Source organism: Rhinolophus ferrumequinum, chromosome 14 (genome assembly GCF_004115265.2).
Source record: "Rhinolophus ferrumequinum isolate MPI-CBG mRhiFer1 chromosome 14, mRhiFer1_v1.p, whole genome shotgun sequence".
In the NCBI taxonomy this organism is placed as follows: domain Eukaryota; kingdom Metazoa; phylum Chordata; class Mammalia; order Chiroptera; family Rhinolophidae; genus Rhinolophus; species Rhinolophus ferrumequinum.
The window spans coordinates 34803997-34828159 of NC_046297.1; the positions used below are offsets into that span (position 1 = coordinate 34803997).

Genomic DNA, 24163 nt, shown 5'->3' on the forward strand with positions numbered 1-24163 from the left:
ACACTCCTGTCTGGTGGTTAACACGGAACAGCAGGAATAAGGAAAACAGGTACCGTGTTTCCCCGAAAATAAGACCTGCTGGACAATCAGCTCTACTGTGTCTTTTGAAGCAAAAATTAATATAAGACACAGTCTTATTTTACTATAAGACCAGGTCTTATGTAATATAATACCCGGTCTTATTTTACTATAAGACTGGATCATATATTCATTTTTGCTCCAAAAGACGCAGTAGAACTGATTGTCCAGCTAGGTCTTATTTTCAGAGAAACACGGTATTTGACTGTTGCCTGTGGCTTAGCCCATCCCTTCTGTCTTGCCCCCTTTAAGTAGAATGCTTGATTATTTTCTACCCTGTTCTTATTCTGCCCACTTCTCTCTACATTAATGCTCTGATTTTTCATTTGATAAGGGAAAAGATAATTAAAGGGTAAGATCCTATTTTATTGAAAACTTGTCTGTTTTGTATCCTTCCCCTACCTACCAATTATCTTACTTCTGCTTAGATCAACATGCACATCATTCTTGGCTCATGATCTTCCTTGTCATAAGTTGTCATCATGCTCATAGAGATTACCTGCAGTTTATTAGTGAAGAAAATGACTGTATCCAGCAAGAACAGCACAGTATAATGAACAAAAGCTGTAACTTTTGAAGAATCAGATCCAAGCTTGAACATTCTAGCTGTGAGCAACATTGGGCACATCATATATTTATTTATAAGCTAGAAAGCGCTTTGCAAATGTATGCTGCTATTATCAGTGGTAGGAATATCATTATTAACAAGGAATTCAGTTACGGTTAGAGAATATAAGTAACATAATCAGAAATACGATGGGATATAATTCCTGTTTAAAAAACATTGTCGTTTAAACTAAAATCGATTAGAGTTGCTAAAATACCAGCTTCAGAACTGAACTGCTTTATCTAATACTTATAGGCATGTGGTAACAGACTACATAATGGCACACATTTTAGTTATTTATCTTTTTCTTTATCACATATATCAACAACAAGATGTAAATAGAACTAAGAAAATAAGTAAATTGTGAGATAGGAAATATTTTGTTTAATTTGAAGATTTTGCTGCAAAAGGTCTTTAAAGCAACTATTTTTATTGTTTCCTTTTTATACTTTATTTGCCCTGTAGAAAAACAGATAACCTATTTCATAAAATGGCAAGACTATAGTAAGGAATAAATTTACTACACTCACAAAAGAAAATTTTTATATGAGTTTGAATTCAAATCTTTGTGTTTTTTAGGCTATATTTTCAGAATTCATCACTATTGAAATGTTATTTCATGGCAAAGCTTTAGAGGTCTACACTGCTGCCTACCAAAATATACAAAAGATTGATGAAGAAGAAGATTTAGAGGTAGGACTATGTCTATGTTAGCTCAATTCTTCTATTAATATGGAAATGTTTAAAAGAGAGCATTTGTTTGGTTAAAAATATCTTTATTTAGAACACTACAATGGTTTATTTGTTATTGTGTGCAGTCCCAAATAGCTGAACTTTTATGATTTTCTATTTAGTTTTAATTTTTCAGTTTAACCATGGTAAAATTCCAAGAGTTAATTGATTAATAGCTAGTAAAATATAATCTGAATAAAGCCATTACATGAAATGTATCATTTTGACTGGTGATTTAAGTCACTTAAGTGTGCTAAAAATAACATTCATTGATTTGAGCTAACATTTGAGTGCACAGTACCCTAAGTCTTATGTGCATTTTGTCATTCACTCCTCACACAACCCTGTGAGGCAGGTGCTATTATTCTCATTTAAAATACAGAAACAGGTTTAGAGGCTTAAATAACTCCCCCATGGCCACTTAGCTAATAAATAGCAGAATTAGGATTCTAACCAGTTTTGTGTGACTTAATCAGTAAACTATGAAATAAGTGTAGTTTTATATATGTCTTGCTTTGTACTGACAGTTAAATGGAAATAAATGTGACTGGTCAGCTAACGTTAGAGTAATTAAATATCAAAGCCTGGCTTCAATAAGCATATCTGAAGAGTAAATGTCCTACCCTCTTACCTTCAAAGAGAGAGAGAAAAAAGGCACAAAACTGTTTTTTGCTGAAACAGATAAAATATTCAAGACATACTTTGTACATGTCATCTCTATAGAAGTGGAAAAGGTCATGTATTCTCAAGATATAACCAGAATTCTGTATTAAGTGATAGAATTTGGGAGTGTCTGTCATTTGACAATTTTGAAGATCCCAATTTTTTTTTTAACTAACCTAACTATCCACAGAAATCCCTTGGGTCTTCTTTTCCCATTAGTTCCAGGAAACTTACTACAGTAAAATAAGATTATAGCTTGACCTAAATGAAGGCACGTGTTTTTAGTATGTGTATGTTTTCCATGCCAACATCTGTCTCACAGTTTTATATTATTTATGCATGCATGATATTTCTATTTACTGGTTGTCAATGCATGACTTCCTAAGTGTCCATTCTTTTCAAATATTGAACCTAAAGTTTCTTAATTTTCACTCCTTTTCATATCCTATTTAAAAAAAATATATATTAAGCTGTCGTTTTTAAAATAATAGCAAATATTTATATAGTGATTACTTTGGACCAGCTACTTATCTATGTACTTTGATTATTTTAATCCTCCAATCAACTTTGATAAAAATACTTATCGCCCTCATTTCTATAGATAAGAAAACTGAGGCACAGTGAGGTTATGAAACTTCCCAGAGGGTCCCATAGCTAAGTAACATTGCTGGTAGCCAAACCTAGAAGCCTTACTACAGATAGTTTTTATCTTCTCTACACTATACTGCCAGAAGAGTGGTTCTTGATGAGTGACACAAACCATTTCCTGCGTAAACGATACTGCATTGAGTAGCGGGTTCAAAACTGATCCCCCACTTTTCCTACAAGACTGGAATCCCCTTTACAAGTACTTTCATTCTCCTTTTTCTATTAATAATTCTCTTGGCATGCCATTTAACTGACACTAAAGTTTCTTCAAGCCCTTTGTACCCTAAGATTTTCCTTCTCATTCCAGGGGTCCTAGGTATCTTTTTTGTCATACTTCCATTACAACTTTTCTTACCACTACTTTTAATCAGCTACATAGATAGCTTGTGGGAGGAGAGATTCATAAAAAACTAAAGCTCTCAGGACTATGTGGTAGGTGTGTTTTTGAGTGTCAACTTCACCACTTTCCCCAGTGGGAAAATATTGAGCAAGTTAACACTTCAGCATCCTACTCTCTAAAATGGAGATGGTTATAGTACTTACCTCATAAAATGTTCATTCAACAATTATTTATTGAACACCTGTTAAATGCCATTCTAAGTGTTGAGAATTTAGTATTATAAGTTGGAAATGGTCCAAGTTGTCAAACGGAAACTTAAAATTTTACCAGGGAGTTCAGACATTAAAATATACTGTTCAACTATTTAAGTTTTATTATGTGACCAGTCCCAAATAGTGTGCTGTGGGTGTAATGTGAATGGAAGATTCTGAATAGTCTGAAGAATCAAAGAATGGTTTCTTAATTAGAAGCTTAAGGGACATATAGGAGGATGCCTGACAACAACTTTTAGGCAGAGGGTACAGCTAGATACACAAAGGTCTTGAGGCATAATGAATTATAGGCATAAACTATTACTGTTGTATCATACAGAAATTGTGGAGAAGAGGGAACAATCTGGGGAGAGTTGTAGAACCAGGGAAAGTAAAACTGTATCATATAGGTACCAAGAAGAGGAAGGATCCCTTAAATACAAGATTTGATGGAATCACACAGAAAATATGTAGAGAGGGACAGAGATATAATTTGCTATTCTTCTTAGGTAGTCCATGCTTTATGAGAACTGCCGAGACATTCTGGCAGCAACTACTCTTTTGCAGTTAGGCATCTAGGTATATCACAAACCATCTTACCTTATTTGTTCTTCATATAAAAAGTATTGTCAGGCCCATTTTGTCTGTGCAGTAACTTCAGAGCATATTCAGATCTTGAGACACTCCTAGAAAAGATCTTGGACCATACTGGAAAACGCATTATTACCAATAAATTAATATTCCTGTAAACCTGTTGTTTTATAGTAAGAGATTAATTTTTAATACTTAACTGGTTTAGACTTTTATCCCAAGGGCTGTATATTGTCTTTCATTTCCCACTTTTAACTTCATTTTGCTAGAAAAGTTAAAAAAGGAATTTTGTTCTAACAAAAATATATCCATTCCAAATACCAGTTAATAAGTCATCTAGTTTTTGTATTATTCCAGGATGCCAGTGTTCCATGTCTGGAATTAGGTCCTTAGTAACTTGCTAACTAACCTAACCGCATGCCTGAATTGCCCTAAAATACAAGTCTTGCCTCTTAAGTTTCATCCCTTGATTCCTTTTGTTCCGTACTTCTCTAAGGTTTAAAGAAATGTGTAAAGACATCCTCTAGTTTGTCTTCTTTTCCCAAAAACATGGGGATTAAGTTCATGTTAACATTTCTTTCATTTACTAGGTTACCGTCTTAAGCTAGGAAGTTACCAAGATAGAACAGTGCTCCTTGCTCTAGAGGAACTTAAAACTAGTTGTGGAGACAGATGTGTATCGTAATTACAAAACAGTGAGATGAAAGTTGTACTGAAGTACTGAAGGTATGAACAGTAGCAGCTACTGACTAGAGAATAGGGGAAAGTAGAAGACAGAATTTGACTTAGCTCTTGAAGGATGAGTAAGTTTACTGAAATTCCAGGATGAGGATCCAGCACTAAAGAGTCAGAGTATAACATGTTCTGCCCATAGGTATAGAGGCTAGAAGTGAAGCGTGATGGGTAGGTTTGGGTGATCTTAAGCCTTAGATGTCACCTAAGGCATCTGGACTCTGGGTAGTCAGGAGCCACAAAGGTTTTTGGTATAGGAATTATATTTTGGTCTTTAGTAAGATAAATCTAAGTAAGCTATGAAGAAAAATGTAGGGTCAAAAATTAAATTATAAGTATCTCAAATGAGAAGTTTAGGGAGAATGCCCAGGCTTCTAGCTTGGTCTACTAAGTATATGGTAATGTCTTTCATTGTAAAGGTGAATCTAGAGCTACACTGTCCAGTATAGTAGCCACTATGCATATGTAGGCATATGTAGGTATTTAAGGTTAAATTAAAACAAAAAACTTAGTTTCTTAGCCACAGGAACCACATTTCAAGGGCTCAGAAGCCTCATGTGGCCTTTTTGGATAGCACAGACAGCAAACATTTCCATCATCTCACAAAGTCCTATTGCACCGCGCCGGTCTAGAACAGAAGGTAACTAGCTGGGAGCATAAATATGGCTACCAGAAGATAGTCTACAGAGAATTGGTTGAAGGGTAGCCATTAAACACTGCATAAATAAGATGTTCAGAAACAGATGTCAAAAAAGGAAAAGTGGCCTGAGGAATACCTTTAAAAATATTTATGGTGTAAGCAGTAAAAAAAAGAGAGAGATGTGAATAAGACAGCTAGCACATAAAAAGAGTTTAGTGATGGGATGAATGGAAAAATATGTTTCAGGACAAGATGAAGACAAAAAGATGATGTTAGTGATTTGGGGCAAGAGAAATTTCAGTGGAAGGTGAAAGCCTAATTGTAGTTTATTGGCGAATGGAGATGAAGTAGAACATTTGAGAAGTGTTTTAAGAACTAAAGTTATACCTTGAAGCAAATAAAAAATATATAAATATCTTGAGCTTGTTTGCTGAGAGAGGGACCCTGTGAAGAAAGCTTTTGTGTGTTGAAATTTTGGACAAAGGAAAAATACACCTTAGAAAGAATCAGAATGACATTACTTTAAAGAAAAAGATGGGGTGATGACTTGAGAAAGGAAGGAAAGTTGAGCAAACTCACATCTGATTCCTCCCATTTCTCTAACATACAAACCTTATTAGTCTGTATGTTAGAGAAATGGGGGAAAGATAGGGAGGCTTAAAGTGGTAGGATTTGGAACTACTGCTTTAAGGAAAAAGAACTGACAAGTAATGGCATTTAGATCCTAGAGAGATTGGAATCCATAAATTATAGTAGCCCCAGTTTACTCTTATGTTATGTACTATAAAACTGCAGTGACATTAAATTGCTAAGAGTTGAGGGTAGGCAGAACAGAAAGAATCAGTCTTGACCTACAGCCTCCCCACTGGCTTGCATATTCTTTGAGGGTAGGAACTTTCACTTTATCCCAGCAAAATCTCTGAAGTGACTGTTTCAGGACCCATCATCATATTACATCCTTCAAATAGAATTTTTTAGCTTTCCTCTTTACAACTTAAAATATTTTTTTGTTATTTTAAATTTACAGTAAGTAATTGAAATTTTGTCTGGGGGTGTCGGGAGGGGGGACGTTGCTTAAAAAAAATCTTAACTGAAAGGAATTTAATATGGCTTTCTAGATTTACATTGTTTAGTATGTACTTTATAATGTTTTATCATTCCAACAGGTTTTCCGAAATTCTCTGTATCCACCAGATTATTCATCTCGTTTAGATATTGTAAGAGCAAATTCAAAGTCGCCTCTTCAGAGATCACTGTCCACTAAGTGTGTATCTGGAACAGGACAGGTGAGCTAGAAACTGTAACTTAAAGGAATTTGAGCTGCTTCCTTTGGAATTATTCAGTACTAAAAACGTTTCTTTTAAGTCATATGACTTCATATAACCTAGCCTCTTACTCTTATGTAAAATACCAGATTGCATTAGGTGCGGCTGTTACATTATTTTGTATACTATAACACATACTCCTAAAGCAGAATACTTGAGAGCAAAGGGAGAAAGGACAGAATACTATACTAGATTTGTTCTCTGGTATATGAAGAGCACAGATTCTGAAGTCAAACTGACTAGGGTTTAAGTCCCCCACCACAACTTAATGGAAATTATACCTAAAAAGGGCTTTTCCTGAACGGAATCACAGATCTTTTAAGTAAAGAGCCAATATTCTCATTTCTTTTATACCCAGAAAGCCTCAGTTACTTGGTATCTAGAACAGATCCCTTTTTCTCTTAAGGGACCACAGAGAAAAATACCAGGTTTTGTGGGCTATGTGGTCTCTGTCCCAACTAAAAGCAGCCATAAACAGTACAAAACAAATCAATATGGCTGTGTTGTAGTAAAACTTTTATTTTAAAAAACAGGCACACTGGGCCATAATTTGCCAACTTCTGATCTAGAGAGCTATGTCCTTTTTCATATCTTGCCTTCAGAATTTTAAATTGAGCAAAATATTTTCAAAATATAACTTTTACATAAATTTAACCCAATACCTTCTATTTTCATTTGACTCTCCTCTAAGCATTTATTTACTGCTTTATATTTATGCATCTCTACAAAGTTTTGACTATTTAGAGCTAATGATGTTACCTAAGTTAGCTAACATGTATGTAGCACTTTAGAATACGTTATCCCAGGATTTTTCAACTTCAGCACAATTAACTTTGGGGCAGATAATTTGGTGGGGAGAGGGGAGTACTGTCCTGTGCATTGTAAAGATGTTGAGCAACATCACTAGTCACTACTGACAAGATGCCAGTAACACACACAAACACACACACCCAGTGTGACAATTAACAGTGTTTCCAGACATTGCCAAATGTCCCCTGGGTTGTATAATCACCCTCAAAGAGGTTTGAAATAAGATGACCTAAGTGGTAACAGTAGAACTTAAAGCCAAGTGGTGAATTCAGATTCTCAACTCATTCCATGTAAATCACAGTATTTTTAAAGTTTTATATTTCAACTGCCTAGTTGAAATATCTTGTGTTTTTGCCATACCTTTGATGATTCTCAAATGTGTTTTTGCAACCCGAGAATTATTTATCCTAAAATATTTTTGACATTTATAATATACTGAAACTATACTTTTCTCTGAAAGTACTGGTAGCCAACTGAAATCAAATGGTTAATTTCACGTTTTTATTAAAAAATAACATGAGTAAAAAACCCTTTTCACTGTTTTCCACCTTAAAATACAATAATTCGTAGGGAATTTTCGTTACTAAAATGATTACTTATGGACATGTTTTATGTGCCCTTCTCTATAAGGACATATTAAAAAGATACCAAGCATGTAAAAATATTTTTAAGTTAGAATGTTTAAAAATGTTTTTTAACAGGTATCCACCTGTCGACTAAGAAAGGATCAACAAGATGATGAAGAAGATGAAGACTTAGATGTAACAGAAGAAGAAAATTAATTTTCTTAAAAGTAAACTCTGAATTTCCATTTTTTCTTAAATGACTTGGAATCCAGAATTACTAAATTGCAAAACTTTATACTGGCTTCATACATTAAACCTCAAAATGAAATTTACTGGAAATGGAAAATAATTAAAGGAAATTTATGCTGACAAAAACGAAGGCTTTAAAAGCTATTACACACCAGTTTTGAACATCCTGTCTAGCAGTATATGATCTTTTTTATAGGTTCCATTTAAAAAAACAATTACACATTTCAAAAGTATTTCATATTAATTAATGCACCATACCTAGTTGAGGTTGTAATAGGAAGTAGATGACAAAAAACAAAATACTTAACAGTTCCACTTGCTTCTTTTACGTTAAGACACCATGCTTTCGTTACCAGAAAGGGGTCCTAGATAGTTGTTCTGATTAAATGCAAATTCTATTCTGTAAAGCCTTAATTAAAAAACAAGTCTTTTTTCCCATTATTTTTTTCCCACTTTTACTACAACCTGAAGTTTCATCATTTAATACATAAACTTACTTTTTAACAAGAGAATAATCACTCTTCATTAAAGCTAATGGAAACCTAGGATATCAATGTATTGCAACTATACATAAAGCATAAATTTTAGCTTTAAAAAGAAAGCTACATTCAGCCTGATTCTGGTTTTAAAACAAAACTATCATACTAAAGCTATACATAGTACTACAACTTTTGGAAAGCTGTAATTTGGTGGAATGTTGCCTAAGAAAACATCATGGAAAACCATAAATCACTAAAAATTCTATAAAAGCTTTACCAAATTACCATCTAATAAATGAGTATACATTCTTATTCCTGAAAATGTAAAACAATTTCATCAGAGCCTTTCAGTCTGTCCTATTTTGTTTCTTTGGATGGGGAATTATACTTTATTTCATGGATCCCAGTCAGGCACATAAATATTAAGAAATTTATAAAATTTGGGAAAACAACAGAAAGCAACTATTTGTAACAGAAAAATACTTTCTAGAAAGCTTTTTCTGACTTTATTATTCATGGTTCTCTTAACAAAGCACTGCTTCCTGAGAATATAATTGATAAAATTACTTTAGTAATTTTAAATAAAATATTTATTAACTTCTAAAATGAAATATTTAAAACATTTAAAGATCCTCAATAACTTGATATTCTTAAACTGAGGATATCATTGCATTTTTATTTTCTCAGTATTTAAATTTGGTGGTGTTGCACGGAAAAAACAGGGTTATAGTACTTCTTTTGCAGCTTACTATAGCAACTCATTTCTCTTGAGCATTAATTGCCCAATCTGTAAAATCAAAATAGCATCTAATAAAGCAATCAGTAAATAATTTTGATATAAAATGTATGATCTGCCTATCTCAAAGAAATATTTTAAGGACAAAAGGAATACTATACATAGTAATACCTTCATCATGTAAAATTAAGTTTCTTTTAAACCAGACAGTTTGGCAAACTTCTTAAAAGGCTAGACAGTAAATATGTTTACAATAAATGGGCGAAGAGACAAAAGCAAGGCTATTACATGGGTACTATTACATGGGTACTTATATAGCCATTTAAAATGTAACCACCTTTAAAAATATAAAAACTTCTTTTAGCTTTCTTGTAAAAAAAACAGGCAACCACCCTTACCAGTTACTTAGCCTATAGTCCTCCATTACTTATCTCCAAAATCGATGTTATTAAGGTTATTGGGATTAAATGATATAGTTAATTCATATATAATTACAGATCATAGATATATAGTATCTATTGCAGCTCAATAAATGATAGCTAACATTTAAAATACATGGAGGTGACAGGGTCACCACTTAATAGGTGATAAATGGACCACTGCTTTTGACACTGTTCTCAGTGACACTGTTCTCATTAAGTGATTAAAGTACACTCCTAATATGATTCTTACCTACCTGTTGGTTATGGGATTAAGTTTACTTTCTAGACATCTATATTTTTCACATATCCTCTACACAAAAATGTTTAAGGTAACTAAAATGGCACTGATGGTATTAAAGAACCAATATGCCCCTAATGTACCTGATATATCTGGGAGTGGGAGAAAGGAAACAAAATTGGCTATGAGATGATAATTATTGAAGCTGGATGATGGGTATATGAGGATTTAGTACACTATTCTCTTTTGTGTTTGAAATTAGTGGTGTGCTGGTAAGCTGGCTCTCTGGGATATAAAGCGCCCTGATTTGCTGCATTTGCCAATTTCCATGTAAGTTATTTTGTCTTTTATTAACGTTTGAGAATACTAATTTTATTTTTAACGCTATTTTTAAAACAATGAAAGTTTAAAAAATATGCTTCACTCTTGAAAATATTTTTACCATGGTCTTGGTCTTACTAAAATTAAAAATACCATTTAACAAAGTTAGTAGGCAAAAGTGTTAAGAGCATGAGCTGGGGTCAGTGGTGAGTCTGGGTTGAAAATGGCTCCATGATTTACTAGCTATGACTTTAAACAAGTTATTTAACCTCTCTAAACTTCATTATTTCATTTGTGAAATAGAGGTAAATAATACTGTATGGTTCTTAAAAAATATTAAGACGGAGATCATGCATGTAAAGTGCTTATACTGCCTAGCACATAATAAAGTGCCCAACATTTATTAGCCTTTAATATGGGTATAGATCCAATATTTAGAAAATGTCTACACTAAATGTTGAATATCAAGTCAAATGCAATCTCACAAGTCTTATTATAGTTATTGAGTCTTTTGATACAAAGTTTTGAAATTAAAAAATGAGATCCTAATAAAATATAGCAGTAAATTCTAACTAGAAACACAAATTATATCCACTTATTAGGTATTCCCAGCGTAAGCCTGAAAGTCCCCTTCTACCTATAATTACTTTCTTATTTTTGGTCTTTTAAGTATTTTGTGTTAATCTTATCAGTTTGGTTGATGAGATGGTGAAGAAACCACAGAACTAAGCACTTTACACTAGTATTATAGAATGTTTGGTCCCTCATATATCATAAATATTGTTTAATGTAGCTGTTGAAAAACTTAAGAAAGGAAGCTGTAATGCTTTTTTCTTTTTATACAGATACAAGTAAAGTTAATTAGTTGGTCTATTCAGTTGCAATTTTTTTATTTTTATAAAACTTTGCAAGTTATGAACATGGAAACTAAGAATATCCTAAGCTTTTTACATAAGTAAGTTTTAAGTTCACAGTCAGTTCATTTTAAACTACTTATAATTAATGGGAGGCTTAATACAATATCTCAGACAAGGAAGAGGGCATTAATTCTGCAGGCAGTTAGCAATGAAAATGCTAAACCTGATCAGTTACTGATCATTTCCTTATACAGTTTGAGTAAAAGCTGTAGAATGACTACAGAATACAAACAAAAGTGAATATAAAAGTTATCTTACCCCAATACAGCTCTACTTTATACAGTTCTTGAGGTTTAACCAAGACATCAACAAAAAATAATGCACTCAGGGAATTAGCCCTCTCCCCCAATGTCAAAAAAAAGCATATATAATTTTAAATTAGAAAAAGTAAACGGCAATTTGCAAGCAAAAGAAAACTAGATTCACATTCTACTCTTTACATTTGTTCTATTCACAGGTCAAATCTAAAATGTTTCTCTTCATTAGGTAATTAAAAATAAACACTTTTAAACAAATGCATTTTAGTGCATCGATACTGTGGGGAGGTAACTCTGAATTTAGAAGTACTCTCTAGAGCAAAATTAACTTAACTTTGCGTGGGCCAACTGGCCTATCATTTAGATCTTTAATAGCAGCCATAGCTTCGTTATAGTTTATCATAGCAACAATGGCTTCCCCTGTAGGTAATCCTTGCTCATTATACTGTATCGAAACTGAATCAGGTATGATTCTATAACCATGGAAAAAGTCTAGAATTTCATTAATGTTAGCTTTAAATGGAAGATTCATTACTTTAATAGGTGTTACTCTACCTGAACTACAATTTAATTTTGCATCAGGCATAAATCTCCCCTCAGGGAAACTTCCCATATTACACTTTCCAAAATCAAATTTGCCACCTTCTGGGCGACTAAAATTCACAAAAGGACGAGTTCTAAAATCATCAGGTGGGTTCCTAAACTCCTCACCAGGAGGTCTAAAATCATCAGGAAGTCTAGTATCCTCCTCCAGAGCTTCCCTGAGGTTTTCCTCTCGAAGCCGCCTGAAGTCCTCATCAGAAGGGCATCTAAAATCTTCCTGGGGGCTCCTGAAGTCCTCATCAGGAGGGCCCCTGAAATCTTCATCAGGTGGGCGCCTAAAATGCTCCTGGGGAGGCCGTCTGAAATGCTCCTGAGGTGGCCGACGGAAATGCTCCTGGGGCAGCCGCCGGAAGTGCTCCTGGGGTGGCTGCCGGAAGTGCTCCTGGGGTGGCTGCCGGAAGTGCTCCTGGGGTGGCTTCCGGAAGCGCTCCAGGGCCGGTCGCCTGTAGTCCTCCTCGGGAGAACATCTGAAACCCTCCTCAGGAGAATGCCTGAAGTCCTCCTCAGGAGGCCGCCTGAAGTCTTCTTCAGGAGGTTGCCTGAAGTCTTCCTCTGGAAGTCGCCTAAAATCTTCCTCAGACGGCCGCCTGAAGTCCTCCTTAGGTGGTCGCCTCCATTCCCCCTGGGGAAGCCGTCTGAAGTCATCCTCAGGGGGGCGTCTCCAGTCCTCCTCGGGGGGCCACCTCCAGTCCTCCTCAAGGGATCGCCTAAAGTCCTTGGGAGGCCGCCTGAAATCCTCCTCAGGTGGCAGCCTCCAGTCCTCCTCCCTAGAGTGCCTGAAGCCTTCCTCCCAAGGGCATCTGAAGTCTTCCTCAGAAGGCCGAGGGCACGTGAAGTCTTCTGGGCAGCACCTGAAGTCCTCTGGGGAATGTCTAAAGTCTTCAGTATGATAATGCCTATCATACTGTTGGAAATCCCCCTGGGGATGCTTGAAATTATCCAGTTGCCTCAAGTCCTCTTGCTGATGCCCAAAGTTTTCAGAAAGGCTCACTGCGTATACTGGTGCATCATTTGAGTCAAATGAATAGGACCCCTCATCCCTAGCACATGACTGTGAATGTTCTTGCATTCTCTTACTGGACAGCAAGGAAAAATTTACATCAAACTCCTGCATTTGTGCCTCAGATATAAGTCTTAACAATACTTCTGTCCCCAAGAATCTTCGACGGTTTAAACGTTCAGCTTTCATGGCCTGTTCTTCAGATTTGAATTTCACCAATGCTTCTCCCAAACCGACTCCTTTGTCATCATAAAGCAAGTAAATATCATCCTCAGCAAGAGAAAAGCCTGCAAAGAACTTTTGTACTTCAACTTTCGTAACATCAAATGGAAAATTTCTTATGTATATGCACAGTTTCTGGCCAGAGTAGCCTTCTTGAGAATATTTTTGTGAACTATGTCCAAGCCTCTCTTTTTCTATTGACGCTGGTCTTTTCTTTTCATAACATTCAATGAACTTCAGCATTTGTTTTCTAGAAATTGGATCAACAAGAACTGGACGATATTGTAAAACAGTCTTATGTAAACCCAGAGCAGTGTTATAGTCTTTCAGAGTCTTGAACATCACAAAGGCATATCTTGTTCTTCTTTCATCTTTATGTAAAAACCTAATCTGTTCATTAGCCAAATCAGTATCTCTAAAGAAATTTTTTAAATCTCTTTTGTTAATACTTAGGGACAGATTTTTTAGGTGAACATAAAATCCGAGAGGGGAACGAGAACGTGTTCTTCTGGGAGATTTTGAATGAGATTGTTTTTGAAAATGTCTATCATTTGTTCCTCTTGGTGGAGAATGTTCTTCGATTCTCATAGGAATGTCACCCTCAACTGTACTACCACCAAACTCAATCCACTGCTGTTCTGAGCCTTGCATTACTTCTATGAATCTTGAACCCATAAAACTTCTGTGACACTTAAGACCTCCTGAAGCATCAATACATGAAGCAAATTTTACTATGGCATCACCATTATTTCGGCCATCATGATGTTTTAAAAAAATTACTCCATCCACACACAAACCAGAGAAAAAGACACGTACATCATCTTCATTTACTAAGTAAGGCAAACCTCGTAGAAACAAATAAGGATTCTCTGCCTTCAATGGCCGTGTCTTTCTTGGCCTTAACTCACCATGTCCTGTACCATTAGTATGAAACCCAGCATCTTGATTAATCGGAGAGCCATATCCAGAATTACTTGCTTCTTCTTTAAAACCCTCAACAAAATTAGATAAGCATCCAACCCCTGATGCCCCAAATCCTGGTCGCTCTCTTCCTATGCGGTCAGTTCTTTTCATTTCAATAGTCTTCTGCATTTCTGCCTTACTGCTAAGAAAGAGCTCTACAGATGAATCCTTGATAAACCCTCCTGAACGACTTATGGCACGTCTTGCATCTTCATCTGTTGCAAAAATAATAAATGCCTCCCCAACTTCCCCTCCAATTATATGCACTCCTCCATCAGGAATAGTCAATCCCGTGAAGAAGTGACGAATATCCACAGGCCCCGCAACAAAAGGAAGCCCCAGTAAACGGATGACTACAGCCATGCTGAGCTCAAACCACAGCAATAATGACCTGCAGACAAAAAGGTACACATAATAGCAAGTCTTATTTTTGAAGAAGCTTATCCCAAACTAAGTTCAATAATTACTTGGTTCCTACCTTCTTCAGAATTTATAAATAAAAACAAAATACATGTTCACAAAAATATTGATTGTATCTAATTCTTAAAAAAAAAAAGGAATAAACTTTCTCCCTTCTACACACCAACTACTTTGAAGATACATTTTCATATCACCTATCCTATATAGTATGAACATGAAAAATACCAAATCTTCTTTGTAAGTCTGAGAAGTGCTGCTGGTTCACAAGACCAAACTATATTCAGACTCACTAAGAAACGTATCTTCTACTGAAACATGAGATAGAACTTTGTGATTTAAAATTTTTACTGTGAATTTTACATATTTATAAAAGCCATCTATGGTCAGTATATAATTTTTGTTCATAATAAACTGCTTACCACTAGTGCATCACTGGCCAGACATAGAGTGCAGAAGCCATGTGTACCTAAGATGTACTATTCTACTTTACATTTTTTTGTCAAGCCTATGTGAAAAGGCTTAAGCTCTGTATAGCTTTTTCTTTTTCTTTTTAATTTCTTGGAGACCTGTTAATTCTGTGAAAGCAACTTAACTGTGGAAAGAAAATGAAAATCCTCAGACTCGTTGATCTTAAACAATGCCAGGTTAGGATAGTCACTTTAAAATTATACCTATTATACCTATTATACCTATTAAAAGCGAAGCAATAAGCAATCACAATTATGGGCATTACAAAGTGGTCTTCTTTGTTCCAAGGGGAAATGAATCATCCTTCAGCAAAATGAAGGTGCAAATTCGGAGTAGACATCTACAAATTATTTAAAAACAAAAAAACTATTAATTGGAAATGGTACAAGGACAGGGATGATGGAAATGTTATATATTTTGATTGGAGTACTGGTTACGTGGATGTATAAATTTATCAAGGCTAAATGAATTCTATCTTTAAGATCTGTGCATTTCACTGTATATAAATTTTACATCCACTTAAAAAAAAAAAAACAACTGTTCTATAAGTAAAATGACAATTTAAAAACACCAAAAAATTCCCAAAAACTTTCTATCATTTCCACCTATGAAAAGACCAAACACCTAACTCATTATTATGCCCAACTCTTGCAATTCTCCTCCATTTCAAACATAAGACCAAATCAAATTAAAAAGGCAACCATTCAAAATGATAACATAAATGAAAACACGAATATTTAAAATTCAAAAACCAATTTTTAAAGCAAAATCGAAACAGTGGCTACCATCTAGATACAATTTTAAGTTCTGGATACAATTTTAAGTTCTACATATACAGCTCACACTTCCAAACATGGAACCAAATCTCCTGACTCCCGTATAATTAAGGCAAATACTAAAATATCCCTAAAATCGAAAATCTCAACTACTTATCTTAAACTCAACTACTACTCCATAAACTCCCACAATGATTACTGTTAAAATTCATCTCAAGGCAAACAGAAAACGTTCAGATAAATATAGAATCTACTTATGCTAATAAGTTTATTCCATTTCAAACAACTGTCCTGGGTTCTACTGAGGAAACCCAATGACAATGTAAAAAAGTGAAACCATAATAAAAACACATTAACTTGGAATATGTGGGGACTATCATTATTAACTACTGAAAAAAACCTCAGTATTTCTTTAAGCAAAGTCACATCTAATACTTTCAGATACCTAAACTAATAATATTTAATGTAGTCTTACCAAGTAATTTTTTAAGATCCGCTAAATTAATTGGAAATGGTACAAGGACAGGGATGATGGAAATGTTATATATTTTGATTGAAGTATTGGTTATGTGGATGTATAAATTTATCAAGGCTAAATGAATTCTATCTTTAAGATCTGTGCATTTCACTGTATATAAATTTTACATGTACTTAAAAAAAAAAAGTGTTCTACAAGAAAAACGACAATTTAAAAACACCAAAAAATTCCCAAAAACTTTCTATCATTTCCACCTATGAGAAGACCAAACACCTAACTCATTATCATGTCCAACTCTCTTGCATAAGTTTATGTTTTTAATGTGCAAATAAATGTTGTTTTAAATTAGTACTTACACATAAGTACCACTCTTCCACAAAGTAGGGTCTGAAGACATATTCTTTGAGGTCTACAAGGTTTATTTTCCTTTGAAAAGGAGTCCCATAGATTAAATTTTTTAAACTACAAGCTAAACTAACACTAAACTAACAAAGGTATCAAGAAATTACTTGGCACATTCCACATCTGAATTATCAATGCCAAGTTGATAATTAAAAATATTGAGATTTACTATTACTATAAAAATGTAATTTAAAATATTAAAAATATTAATGAGATTTACTATTAAAATATTTGCACAGTATGTGTAGGGGTAGGGGACATATGGGAAATCTCTATATCTTCTGCTCAATATTGCTATGAACCTAAAAAACTGCTCTAAAAAAGTATTTTTTTAAAAAAGTCTGCACAGCACCAAAAACAATCGAGTTCAAGCCTAGTTTCCTCAACAAACCAGTATCTACACCAACATTTTAACAAAAACTATAAATGGCTTCTGAAATAGTCGTCCACATTCAAGTTCCAAGACTCCTTCCTATGCAAATTGACTTAGCTCCTTTTTTACTTTTAAATTATTTTAGAATGCAATGTAAGGTGCACATTATTTTTCCCTTCTAAAATTGTTTTTTTTAATTTAAAGGGATTTACCAAGAACATACATCTACAAGAAAAGTTAGGGATGTTTCAAATTCAAAAGATTTCTAGTAATTTATCCTCTCTAACTTAAAAACAGTATTTTAACTAAGTAGTTCCATGTGTACAAATCTCATGAATTCCAATTCAAGCACTCTAAATAAAAAAAAAAAAATTGCTTCTAACTTGCCACAGTTAAATATAACTAATGATTAAATATTTTTGCCCTTTGGATAGTAGGGTAATGTACTATTTATCACTCTACAATAACACAGGTAGGAGACCACCTATGAGAGACCAGCTCAAAATGAGCACTTCTCCTGTGGTTGCCATGTTATTTCCTTAAGCAAATTCCCCAGAAAGTCTATTCTCACAACATTACACAAAAGGCAAAAACACAAAATACTCTCAAGTACTCTGCACTTAAAAATTTTCTACTTATGAATGCAACAAGTATTTTTCACGACTGTGTCAACTTAAAGACAGTAATCAGAACTTCTAACCTAAAAGAAGGAAGTGGGTCCTTAAAAGCTCATTTAACGTCAAGTCACCGAAATTAATAAACTCATTTTAATTTTGCTGTAATTTTATACGATTCATGCCACTTGATCCTTATCACTAAACAGTACAAAATGTGCATCCTCTTTTCAAGCCTGAGAGGGAAACTGGAGGGAGGCTAAATTTAAATAGGTATTATTTCAGACCCATTTGATTTTAGCTAGCCAATAATTCATTTTCCAGACATGGTGAGGGAGAGAAAACTGCGACTATATTTCTTAAAACCCAAAATTATGATGAAGCACATTTAAATTCTAAAAACGCATGAGTTTCCCCTGCAGAAAATAATCTACCCCCAGTCCACAATTATTCTTTATGATGACCTTTAATCCTCTTATAATGTAGATGGTTAAAATGGAAACCAAAGGCATGACGACACAAGAGCCATAGTCCCCAATAGGAACTGTAAATGAAGACGAATCCACACGACACAGGATTTCCCATAACATCCATCATCCTCAAACGGAGATCATCCGAAGGCATCGCTTCTATAGCCCAAAGCCTTTGTCCAGATTCCCAGGGGTCAGAGCTTCCTTTTTTCACGCCTGGCCAAAGTCGCTACGTACGATCCGATGCCGTCGCCAGACCTTCAGCCAAAATCAGCTTTCAAATTAACCTGGACCGCCCAACATCCGTGCCTTTCCGTTACGCCGTCCCAAAGGCAAACATTCCACCCTAACTAGCCACAGGGCGAACTGCTCCCAAATCTAACTGAAACCCTTTGGCCCCTCTCAAGCCCAAAGAGTCGGGCCTTGAGCGCTTTCCTGCCACCAATAACTACGATGACATAGCAAAAAAAAAGAAATACCTATGAAATCCTTCGAGATCTTCACTCTCAAGAAAACTGGGAAGCGAACACACAACAGCACATGGAGGCTGGCGGAAGAGTCGGTGTTTAGCAAGAAACGAGGGTGCCCTAACGGGAGAAGCTACGTTAGCTCCTGGCGCGGCCGCCGGCCCCGCCTTTCCCTGTTCTTCCGCCCCCGTCACCAACTCCTCCCCACCCCCGACGCCCCAAGGGTAACTGATTCGCACTTGGCAATAAACACACACCACTGCTGCCGAGTTGGGCACACAAGGCCAGGGGCAGGTGGCTCTCCTCGTCGCAGCAGCCTCCCCAGAACAGGATGAGAGCCCTCAGAGAGCCTAGAAGATGGCGCCCACTCTCCCCTCCGCCCCGGACAAACGGACGTACACTTTGCCCATGCGCTCTCCAGGCGTAACCCACCACCCCGGCGCCCGGGCCACGTTTACGCACGCGCCCTGACGCTCACAACGCTTCCCGTTGTCAGGGAAAGGAGGTGCCCACTGGCCCCCGACTTTGCTGAGTTTCTGCGCATGCTCAGAGTCCTGCCAACCCGGGAGCCTCACCAAGGAAAGGAGAGATTCCGACACTAAGTTTGGGATCGACCCTTTGCTGTAAAGAGTAGCTGCAATAAATGATTGCCTTAGTATACTGGACAAATGTTTATCATTTCCAGGAGTTAAGGAAAGAGATGTACAGCAGAGAAAAGCTGGCGATTTCTTTGTGTGGTGTAAGCATCTTCTGAAAGGAACTTTGGCTCTAAAAGGCCGCAGAAATGTTAGTTTTACTACCTTAGATATTCCCCAAATACAATTCCAACACCCAGAGGTCTCAATAAATGCATGCTTATTTAATTTCATAGACATTAATAACTTGTTATTCCTACCTTCTGGTGTTTTGAGACATGAGAACAGATAGGCCACTCATGAAAATTGGGAAGTGGAAAGCACAGTTACAGGCATGTTCTGTAATGCCTGTTCTGTAACAGCTGATGAACAACCTTGTGTTTGATTTTATTTTATTACTTACAAAAAAACAAAGCAGCCCACCACTTTTATAACTACTTATGCATTTATAGGTGGATTCAAAGCTCACTAAGAAAACAGAAATCCCATCTTTAAAACAGTAACGGATGAGAAAAAAATGAGTCTTCAATCCCTCTCTCACTGCAAAATACTCATTCTTTAATGATATGATTGTAGGAAAGAACAGGTAGTTTAACAAGTGAATAATAGGTGGTTCCTGGAGTGAGAACCATCATTTACTCACTTGGGCAAATTACTTAGCTTCTCTATGCCTGTTTCCTCATCTGTAAAATGGAGATAATAACAATGTACCTGTTAGGACTGCTGGAAATGTTGAATGACGATATAGATATAGATGTATCTGAGACCATACTCGTGTAAATATTAGTGACTTGTTTCAAATAGTCAAACAGAGGATGTCACATTGTAGAACTAGGCTCATTGATTAGGTAGCATTTACTTTGATTATTCCCCACAGTCTAGGGTTTGGTCCTGGCCAGGCAAGCTCAGGAAACCAAACTGAAAAGCTAACATTTATTGAGGGTTTATTATATGGCAGGCCCTGTGCATTATCTTATTCTTACTACTTTTAGTGGTAGGTACTATTATTTTTCCTACTTTACAAATAAGGGAAACTGAGTCATAAAGGATTACATAGCTTATCCAAGGTTACGTAAATAGTACAAGCCAGGAATTGAACCCTGGTGATTTACTTCCAGAGGATACTGCAGGCATACCTCAGATATTGTGGGGTCTGTTCCAGACACTGCCATAAAGCAAATATCATAATAAAGTGAGTCACATGAATTTTTTGGTTCCCCAGTGCACGTAAAAGTTATATATATACTATATCCTATACTATATCCTATTAGATATGCAATAGCATTATGTCTAAAAGAAAGTACATACCTCAATTAAAAAAGACTTTATTGCTAAGAATGTTAACCATCATCTGAGCCTTCAGTGAGTCATAATCGTTTTGCTGGTGGAGGATATATCCTCAATGTTGTTAGCAGCTGATGGATCAGCGTGGTGGTTGCTAAAGGTTGGGGTGGCTGTGGCAATTTCTTAAAATAAGATAATGAAGTTGGCAGCATCGAATGACTCTTGCTTTCAAGAATGATTTGTCTATAGCATGTGATGCTGTTTGATAACATTTCACCCACAGAACTACTTTCAAAATTGGAGTCAATCCTCTCAAACTCTGCCACTGCTTTATCAACTACGTTTATATAATATTCTAAATCCTTTGTTGTCATTTCAATAATCTTCACAGCATCTTCATGAGGAGTAGATTCTATCTCAATAAACTACTTTCTTTGCTCATCCCTAAAAAAACAACTTCTCATTTGTTAAATTTTTATCACGCAATTGAAGCAATTCAGTCACATCTTCAGGCTCTACTTCTAATTCTAGTTCTCATGCTATAACCACCACATCTGCAGTTACTTCCTCCACTAAAGTCTTGAACCCTTCAAAGTTGTCCATGAGGGTTGGAATCAACTTCTTCCAAACTTGTTAATATTGATATTTTGATCTCTTCCCATGAATCATGAATGTTCTTAATGGCATATAGAATGGCGAATCCTTTCCAGAAGGTTTTCAATTTCCTTTGCCCAGATCCATCAGAGGAATCACTTTCTATGGCAACTATAGCCTTACAAAATGTATTTCTTAGGTAAATAATACCTGCAAAGTGCAATAAAGTGAAGTACAATAAAATGAGATATGCCTATACACTGTTACACAGGGAGAAGATTCTGTCGTTTGAGGCAGACTCCCTCTAAAAAGCACACAAAAGCAATGCTTGAAAATGTCAATATTGTCAATGTTTATTCACAAGAAGAAACACTAATAAAGTTAACCTTAGATGAACTCAAGCTGACCAGAAGTTTCCTGGCTATATACACTCTCTATATGAAGTTAAATGATCAGAGTTGTTTGCTAAGCACAGAAATAGAACATGAGTTACTTAATCTCAAAAAATGTTTCTCAGTTAAGGGTACCTGGAAGCATTTTCACCCATGTTAACAAAAATAACAGCTATCATTTAATGAGCACTTAACTATGAGACTCATCTGAAGTGTGCTTACATCAGGCTGCCTCCCTTGGACAGGCTTAGATAGGTATTGCCAACCTCCTTTGTAGTTCTGGATGACCATCCCTTCTATTTACCCAAATCTCCTCCAAACAGGACACCATAGTGCCTACATATCTTTTCTAGTCTGTCTGTGCCTTTCTCAGATGACCATGCCAATAAAATAAAATAAAAATCCAGTCAAGTTGGTGGGTTTAATTACATGGTATTCTTGTTATTGAAGAGTTTCTTGAGCCTTTAGTGTGCTAACATGAAAACCTAATCATTTTAGAGAACAGAGAGAAAACTAAGTTTCTGGAACATCAAAACAGAAGACTGTACCCTGAAACATGGTAACCACACCAAGCCAGGGCCATTCTGTGGCTCTGCTGGGCAATCAGACTCCCCAGCTGGATTAACACAACTACAGCACCACCTCCCCCTGAATGAGTCTGGTACCACAGTTTCCAGTGGCCCTTCCCAGCTTTTCAGCATTCCCAGGCACAGTCTCACCCCACTTTGTCTCACTTCGTCCATCTTGTCAACTCCAAGGACTTTCATGCCTCTTGCACACCTTGACTTCCATTCAACTGGATCTATTGAGCATGGACTGTGTGTCAAACACCTTGCTTAAGGCTCCTGACAGACACAGGTGAAGAACTCACAGTTCTCTTTATTCAAGAAGCTCATACTATAGCAGAAGAGAGTACCCATAATACAGGACTATTATGAGGACTAAGTGAAATAATGCTGTAAGCATTTAGCACAGTCCCTAATACACAATAAACTCCAGTACATATAACTTAGAAATCAAGAAGCCTGGCTCAGAAATCAGAACACCATAGTTCCAAGCCTGACACTGCCACTTGCTAGTTGCCACTTCAGTTGCACTCTCTGTGCCTCAATTTCTTCACCTATTGAATGAAGATGACAATAGCAGGGTTGCTGTGTAGATAAAATAATCATACACACAAACACAAACACACATACATACACAACACACACACACATTAAAGACACATAATAAGCACCAATAAAGGCATAACATGAAATCTAACATGTTGCTCGGGTAGCCTGGATGATCTTGCCTGTTTTTCCCCTGCGTTAGTCCTCAGAGGCATATCTGCAATACCCCTAGGGATTGTGGGAGCACTGTTTGGACACTACTGATTAAATAAAGCTTCCTCAGTTGTGTGTGACAGAAGTCATATACACTACTGATTAAATAAAGCTTCCTCAGTTGTGTGTGACAGAAGTCATATCCAAGAGACTAAACAGAATCAACAAATGAATGATGTTGGTAAGTAATAATTGAACAGAACCTCCAGCATTCCAATTTAGATAACTCCTTGCCTGAGGTAAATGGGAGTTTTGTCTTCATGGTAGAAAGATGGAGGATAGTGAGATCCTGAATATTCTTTTGATGCTCTACATTAACAAAGGAGGCATGCAGAAAGGGTATTATACAAAAATCTTTGTGTTTTACTGATGAGATGAAGCTTTGGCCCCCAAATGTCAATGTAGAACCCATTTCTAATGAACAGTCAGGACCTCACATGAAACAGGATGTCTCCTTTTGCTTAAATTTCCTTTCCCAGGGTTCCATCCAGCCCCAGGAACATAAAACAAAAGAGCAAGAGGAAGACCTAAGAATCTACAGAGAAAAATCTAAAAAGAGAATATAAGAAGAAAACCAAAACAAAAAGAGAATCCAGAAGACATTGTGTTAGAAAAGGCAGTCTCGTGCAGTACTCCCCTTGGCCACATAAGATTGGGCCTTGGGTCTGAAATACTTCTTACCAAGAGTTCAAGAGCCCACACAGATGGTGTCTGTCTTGTCACCTTGTGTAGGAATAACTTTCCTTATTTCAGCCTCAATGAGTACTCTTTTGTCTCTGCTTAAAGTGTGTGTATCATATGGCCCTTGGTCAACCCCACTGTTATATCTGTCCTCCAAGGAGAGGACACAGGGTTCTTCCACTGCAGCATGAGTGAGGTACAGTGCCTGGGCCTAGCACCTTGTGTCAACAACCAGGAGAGACCCATGGCTATGAGAGACTGACAGCCACTATTGAAGCTGATCTTGTTCTGTCTCCTCTCTGTGTAAGTAAAGTTTTCCCATTCAGTGCTTGACTGCACTGTTTTGTTGTTGTTGTTGTTGTTGTAGTTGTTGTTTTTGGGGTTTTTTTGGCAA

General features: G+C 36.2%; 2 protein-coding genes across 6 annotated transcripts in view; one reads left to right on the forward strand and one right to left on the reverse strand.

Annotated features, from left to right (window-relative positions):
- The window catches only part of CIBAR1 (CBY1 interacting BAR domain containing 1), a 38769-nt gene extending 15106 nt beyond the window's left edge, over positions 1–23663 (forward strand). Inside the window, exons 7-10 of one of the 3 annotated variants that reach the window (XR_004424938.1) lie at positions 1265–1378; positions 6449–6568; positions 8119–10437; positions 23568–23663. Coding sequence is in view for 2 of the 3 variants with exons in the window: in XM_033125849.1 (XP_032981740.1) it covers positions 1265–1378; positions 6449–6568; positions 8119–8199 (315 nt within the window). In the remaining variant the exon portion in view is untranslated. Of the gene's footprint in view, positions 1–1264; positions 1379–6448; positions 6569–8118; positions 10494–23567 lie in introns of those variants that run through there. The other 2 variants (XM_033125849.1, XM_033125850.1) reach the window with 2 other exon arrangements.
- Positions 11293–19449, reverse strand: RBM12B (RNA binding motif protein 12B). Of its 3 annotated transcripts, none has more exons than XM_033125848.1 (2): positions 19116–19449; positions 11293–14781 (listed from the first exon to the last, which is right to left on the reverse strand). In XM_033125848.1, exon 2 carries the CDS (start codon positions 14751–14753, stop codon positions 11916–11918), a length of 2838 nt encoding a protein of 945 aa, XP_032981739.1. In that variant the 5' UTR covers positions 14754–14781; positions 19116–19449; the 3' UTR covers positions 11293–11915. The 3 variants fall into 3 exon arrangements, with proteins under 3 accessions (XP_032981739.1, XP_032981737.1, XP_032981738.1); XM_033125846.1 differs by lacking the exon at positions 19116–19449 and adding an exon at positions 16889–16972; XM_033125847.1 differs by lacking the exon at positions 19116–19449 and adding an exon at positions 18871–18972 and having other exon boundaries at positions 11294–14781.
- Positions 23664–24163: the final 500 nt, after the last annotated feature.

What these genes read in the sequence shown, in the direction of transcription:
- RBM12B (XM_033125846.1), bottom strand. Translation starts at nt 16,929, where the DNA reads ATGTCTTCAGACCCTACTTTGTGGAAGAGTGGTACTTATGT. An exon ending in TGGAAGAGTGGTACTTATGT is followed by an intron (nt 14,782 to 16,888) that starts GTAAGTACTAAT and finishes TTTTGTCTGCAG; the next exon opens with GTCATTATTGCTGTGGTTTG.